This window comes from Triticum aestivum, chromosome 3B, assembly GCF_018294505.1.
Source record: "Triticum aestivum cultivar Chinese Spring chromosome 3B, IWGSC CS RefSeq v2.1, whole genome shotgun sequence".
Classification (NCBI taxonomy): domain Eukaryota; kingdom Viridiplantae; phylum Streptophyta; class Magnoliopsida; order Poales; family Poaceae; genus Triticum; species Triticum aestivum.
Window position 1 is genome coordinate 4889609 of NC_057801.1, and position 6924 is coordinate 4896532.

At 43.1% G+C, this 6924-nt stretch overlaps 1 protein-coding gene across 1 annotated transcript; it reads left to right on the forward strand.

The window, feature by feature from the left end:
* Nucleotides 1-4833: 4833 nt before the first annotated feature.
* On the forward strand, nt 4834-6634 carry LOC123068188 (noroxomaritidine synthase 2). Its single transcript, XM_044490676.1, has one exon. The coding sequence runs from the start codon at nt 4891-4893 to the stop codon at nt 6427-6429; it is 1539 nt and encodes a 512-aa protein (XP_044346611.1). The 5' UTR covers nt 4834-4890; the 3' UTR covers nt 6430-6634.
* Nucleotides 6635-6924: the final 290 nt, after the last annotated feature.

Consider the following 6924-nt stretch of genomic DNA (forward strand, 5'->3'; position numbering starts at 1 on the left):
TTGTGCCAGGCACTCTGCACAACCCAAAACTTAGAACTCTCTGCCAATCTTGAACAGAAGGAAAGTCTACCTTAAACACGAGATACCACGGAGGCAATTCATCTACTCACCCATACGATGAGTTTTAAGTCACTCTCATTTTATGTTGAAATATTGCATTTTAAACTAACTGAGTGTGACTCAACACTGTTTTTTTACTCATTTCCTAATTCCACATGTGGCGTAGATGAACAACGGAACTAGTCGAGTTTCTACATACAACATAACTAGTTAGCTTGGCAAGGTTCCTAGGTACATGATTCATAACCATGTGGAACGAATCTAGAAATCTTGATGAGTTTGTGACCATGACAGGATGGAAATTAAGACGTGAAAGGGAATTAAAAGGCAGGCAGCACAGACAAGCGACTAGAACCCAAAGCAAGTTATATTGCCAACCCAATGAAGTGCAGTAAGATTGACGCTAATAGAGTATACCAATGGAGGGAAATTATGTGCAGCTTGTTCAAAAAGTAATTACACATTTTCTCAATTTAGACAGCTATAGCTATTCTTTCGGTCATGGCATGCGTCATGATTGCTACAAAGATTGGCCGGATTAGCTGGTTTCCACTCAAATCAATCATATGAAAGCACTACAACAACCGTAGGGACAACATCCAAGAACTATTGGGTAACTACAGCTCGCTGGCTCCCAAGAGTGCAAACTCTCACACCTCACCCCACAAAAAACAAAAAACTCTCACACCACAAGAAAACCAAATCTTTTTATGACAGGCTGGTGACTATTGCGTGGTATACAAGGAGACCCTGCCGGATGGCCACAATTTTATTGCCAAGTACCTTCATAACACGACCCCAAACAAAAAGGAATTTGCAAACATGATCATCAACATCAGAAGGATATGCCATGTCAGTGTTGTTCCTTTTCTTAGTTTCTGTTCGGACAGGTCAAGAGATCTGGCATCTAAGATTACATGCCTAATGGGTCACTTGATAGGTTCATCTACACAATAAATTCGAAACTCTTACAACGGACAAACTATATTAGATTGTGATGGGCATCAAAAGACGTTTAGATTATCTTCACCAAGGGTGCAACACATGAATCATGCATTTCGACATTAAGCCAGAAAACAACTTCCTAGAACAGGACTTCGTCTAGCAAGCTGTGCGACCCCAAGGATAGCTACCTATTATACATGGTTGTCCAATGCATTCACCGAATGAATTGGAAGTGCGGCAAGGGTAGAACCAACCACTATCAACAGAAAACTATCAATTATATTTTAAAATATGAGAGTGTATTCATACTCTATTTCATAGACAATCATTGATTATTATTATTTTTGCAATGACAATCATCGTAACTAATCACGAGTTTTCTTGTTGCAGCCGCTAAACGTAGCAAGTTGCACACAAGTGTCGCAGGTATCTTTCTCCATAGTTATTTTCCCGCAATTGCTTATAGAATAAGTTCAGTAACAGCAAACTAGCTTATATCGTGCTCCCTCCGTTATCCTCATATTTTGAGGTTGATCTTTGACCAACAAAATGTGGGTAATATGCCACACAATTATTACATTTGGAAAGAGTTTTAAATATGTACTATTCATATATTTCTTGACATGTAAACCACATTTTCTTGATAAAATTAGTGGTCAAAGTTGAACCATGAAAAATGGGGCCTAGTAAAGTAGGACAGAGGTAGTAGTGCATATGACGATGGTGCCCAACATGTTCAAAAGTGGGGAGCTGCTGATCAATATAAGTTTTCCTGACCAGATAAGTAAACATTTAGGAGGATATGTTGGTTGTAACAAAAACAGGCAGCCATCTGGTGTTTTTATTCTAACTTACTTTTATATAGTTTGTTTTCACACTATTACATAATGATTTTTATTTTGTGTATATCACTTTTACTTGAGAACATAATTATGTGCAGCTTGTTCAAAAAATAATTACACGTTTATCTCAACTTCGACAGCTACGGCTATTGTTTCGGTCATGGCATGCGTCATGATTGCTACAAAGATTGGCGGGATTGACTAGTTTCCGCTCCAATCAATCATACGAAAGTAGTACAACAACCATAGGGCAACATCCAAGAGGTACAAACTCTCACGCGTCACCCCACAAAAATCAAAAAATCTTTCACACCTCAAGAAAATAACCAAATCTTTTTGTGACGGGTTGGTGACTATGTGTGGTATACAAGGGCACCCTGCCAGACGGCCACCATGTTGATGTCAAGTTCATTCATAACACGAGCACAAACAAAAAGGAATTTGTAAACATGATCATCTGCATCAGAAGAACATCCCATGTCAGTGTTGTCCCTCTTCTTGGTTTCTATTTGGACGGTTCAAGAGATCTGGCATCTATTATTACATGCATAATGGATCATTGGATAGGTTCATCTCCACCATGAATTAGAAAGAAACCCTTGCGTGGGACAAACTGTATGAGATTGTGATGGGCATCGAGAGACGACGTCTAGAGTATCTTCACCAGACGGCGCAACGCATGAATCATACATTTCGAAAGTGAGCCAAAAAAAACATCCTCCTAGAACAGGACTTTGTCTAGGAAGCTGTGCAACCCCAAGGATAGCTACCTATTGTCGATGGCTAGCATGCGGGGCACATTGAATTCATCGGGCCGAAGATTTTCTCAAGCCGGTTCGAGGTTGTTTTGACAAAGTCAAACATGTACAACTTCGGTGGATGTTTGTCTTCTGATGCACGGGCGGAGGCCTGTGCACAGGAAGGTTCCCGGTGCCATTGGCAGTATCCTTCGTTTATGGGCATGGGCCCATCGGTGACACCCCTCCTCGACATCAAGGTTGTGCCTAAGGAAGCCGGCCAGCGGCGCCATTCTTGTGGTTGATGGGGAAAGTCGGCTCGTGCCAACCTAGATTGGCAACGGCCACATCTGTGATGTGGCATGATCGCCAAAGACTCGTATCGAGCCTTGCTCTTGCTTTGTATTGCTTTGCTTTTCGTTACTTGTGGCACAGATTACAGGGGGATACGTACCTATATATATTAACCTACCTAGAACTATCAATCCTAGTCGGTAGCTAATACTAGCTGGACACGGACACACATGCCTGCACCTGCACGTGTAACTTCCGTACACATGCAACTATGGAATACCAAGTCGTGTTTAACTCTACGGAAAAACTAACGCTCACGCCTGTGGACGTTTGCACATCGCCCACACGTCTTCATCATCACTCATTTTGCTACGTATGAACAAATGGCATCATCAAAAAAAAATTGGTTTCCGGCTTAAAAATGTTTTATCTCCTAAATAAAAAAGCGAATTAAAAATCCGTTTTCACCATTAAATCCGTCTCGACGAGATCTTCAAAACTAGACCGCATGTTGATATGTTTCGATGATTTTTTTTGCCCAGAAGTTGCCATGATGTTTACACTGTAGTTGCCATGGTGCTTAAACTAAAGCTGCCATGTGGCAATTTTAGTTTTTGATGATGGCAATTCCAGTACTTTGACCATGAAAATATTTTTTTTACATGAACCATGGTAATTTTAAGTGCATGTATCATGACAATTTTAGTTTATGGTGCATGGCAAGTCTAGTTTCTTAATTCTCGGTTTTATAATATGTCAAAATTTACTTTTAAATACAGAAGAAAATAGCTGAAACATAACATGGAAACTTTAGTGTAAACATCATGGCAATTCATGTGCAATAGACATGGCAACTTTTAACCCAAAAAAATTCGTCGAAATATATTGATATGAGATCTAGTTTTGAAGATCTCGTCGCAAGGGATTTAATGGTGAAAACGGATCTTCAATCGAATTTTTTATTTAAAAGATAAAACATTTTAAAAACTGAAAATTCAAAAAAATTCCACATGCATGCATGCGGTGACATGGCGTAGTCTGTATGTTATAGGGCGTGTGGGCGGATTTGGCTCCTACCACACGTGTGGGCGTTAGCGCTGTCCTAACTCTAATAGGCTGGAGGAAGGAGGAACTTGCGGCAAGCGCGGAGAGGGAGAACGGTGTGTATTTCCCGGAGGATCCACAACCATGTGGCATGATTTGGGATCTTGCAACCTTTTTTTGCGAGAATACTTTTAATCTATTCATCTTTAATCATGGTAGTACAACGAACACCAGAAATAATAAAAACTACATCCAGATCCGTAGACCATCCAGCGACGACTACAAGTACTGGGATTTGAAGAAACCAAAGAGATCGCAAAGATGATGCTCTCTTTTGGGCATACAAATACCACCAACCATGAGCAAAGTTACACAAACGTTTGACAAAATCGATAATCAACTTGAGATACCACGAAGGCAGTTCATCTACTCACCCATACGATGAGTTTTAAGTCACTCGCGTTTTATGTTGAAATATTGCATTTAAAACTAATTGAGTGTGACTCACACTGTTTTTTTTTACTCATTTCCTAATTCCACGTGCGGCGTAGATGAACAACGGAACTAGTCGACGTTTCTTTTTCTTTTTTGCGAGAAAACTTCCAGTCTATTCACAACCATGTGGAACGAATCTAGCTAGGAATCTTGATGAGTTTGTGACCATGACAGGACGGAAATTAAGACGCGAAAGGGACTTAAAAGGCAGGCAGCATAGACAAGTGACTAGAACCCAAAGCAAGTTATATTGCCAACCCAATGAAGTGCAGTAATATTGACGCTAATAGAGTATACCAATGGAGGGAAATATACGTGTGCACATCGCTCGCTGCTAGTGTTGTGCGGTACATATGGACTGAGCTAGTACTGTACCATGGAGGGAGCTTGTCTATATATGAAGCCATAGCCAGCGCCCATGCATGTTCATTGAAGGATAAATCTATTAGTAGCATCCCACACTAGTGATAACAATGCCAATTCTTTTCTCACAAGAGCTGCTCATCTCCGTAGTGGTTGTGCTGCTTGTTCCCCTCTACCTGTACCTCAGGGCTAGTTGTAGATCAAAGAACCCAGCAGTGCTCCCAACAAACTGGCCAATACTGCACATGTTCCCTTCCTTAGTGGCCAACATCCACAACATCCATGACTATGGCACCCTGGTCTTCGCTGGATCAGGCCACAACTTCAGGGCGCACAGCCCACCCGGGACTGGAATGCGATTCTTCGTCACATGCGACCCTAGGAACGTTCGACACATCTTTACAACCAACTACACCAATTTCCCCAAGGGCGCGGAGTTCGCTGCTATCTTCGACATCATGGGCGGCAGCCTCTTCACCATCGACGGCGAGCCGTGTCCTAGGCAGCGTGCCAAAGTCAAGGGCGTGCTCAGCAATCCACGGTTCGTTGCTAGGATTGCGGCTTGTTGCCGTGACAAGGTGAAGAACATCCTGCTCCCTTTATTTACCCACATGGCGAGCACCGGCACCCCGTTCGACATGCAAGAAATGATGTCGAGGTTTATGTTTGACCTGGCTGCTACGGCTCTCTTCAGCGTGGACCCGGGCCTCCTATCCCCGGACATGCCACCCATGGACGCCGCAGTCGCCATGGATATAGTCATGGAGGTGGGTTTTCTCCGACACGTGATGCCGGCTTCTTGCTGGAAGTTGATGAAGCAGCTAAACATCGGCCCTGAGAGAAAGCTTCGCATGGCGCACAGGGTGCTACGAGTGTTCGTTGTGGAGATGATGAAGAGGAGGAAGATCAACACATGTCATGTTGGTAACGACGAGGAACAAGATGGTGTGGATTTTGTGTCTTCGTTCCTCCATGACCCTGAGTATGCTGATGATGACTTGTTCCATGCTATGATGATTGGTTACATGGTCGCTGCAAGGGATACAGTTGGAACTACCCTTACATGGTTCTTCTACAACCTCACCCAGAACCCTAAGATCGTGCCAATCATCCGCAATGAACTCTCACCCATTGCATCAAACAAAGTAGCGTCTAGGGTAGGTGCCATGGTGATCTTTGAACCGGACGAGACCAAATCTCTAGTGTATCTGAGAGCCGCCTTGTACGAGACTCTCAGGTTGTACCCACCGGCGCCAATCGAGCGCAAGACGGTGTTCGGCGATGATATCATGCCAAGTGGCCACCAGGTGCAAGCCGGCGACACCATCTTTATTTCTCTTCACTCCATGGGTAGAATGGAGGGCTTGTGGGGTAAAGACTGCCTCGACTATAACCCAGATAGGTGGCTCTCGGATGATGGCAACAACCTGAAGTATGTACCATCTCACAAGTTTTTAGCCTTTAACTCAGGCCCGAGAATGTGCCTCGGAAAGGACATCGCTATTATGCAGATGAAGACTGTCGTCGCCACAATGGTGTGGAACTTCGATGTGCAAGCAGTGGAAGGGCAGAGCATTCAACCCAAGCCGTCTTGTATACTGGAGATGAAGAATGGGCTCATGGTTAAACTGAAGAAGCGAGAAATTTAACTTTATGCTCTCTATGCGTGTACATACTTAAGGGCCACTAGTACAGTTTTACGCCGCACGCAATCGCACTATTGTTGAATTATAAAGGTATCCATCCATCACAATTTACTTCTCCTTTATGATAAATAGTGATATTATTACTCTGTTTTATGGCATGGCATGACATTGTATAAACGTATCAAACATAATGAAGCGGTACCATTTATTTGGCTTGTCGAGGTGGCTGGAAATTTGTAACCACCTGTAGTAATTGTCGGAGGAAGTCGAAAATTTGAAACCAAGCCACGGCTGAACTTGTTTGAGGGCAAGCTACTTCTTGCACTTTATACATCCTAGAACTTCCTATTTTGATAGATTGTAATTTTAGTAACCAGCTCTATATGTTCCATCACCATCCAATGAAAAGCATTGTAGAAAGGGCGCTGGCCGGCCGGCCCAATAGTTGGGCTGGTCGCACCCGAGCTGCCCGATGCAGCAGCCAGGGCCATCCGATCT

Excerpts from the sequence above, each read along its gene's own strand:
- LOC123068188 (XM_044490676.1), top strand. The coding sequence starts at position 4,891 with ATGCCAATTCTTTTCTCACAAGAGCTGCTCATCTCCGTAGTGGTTGTG.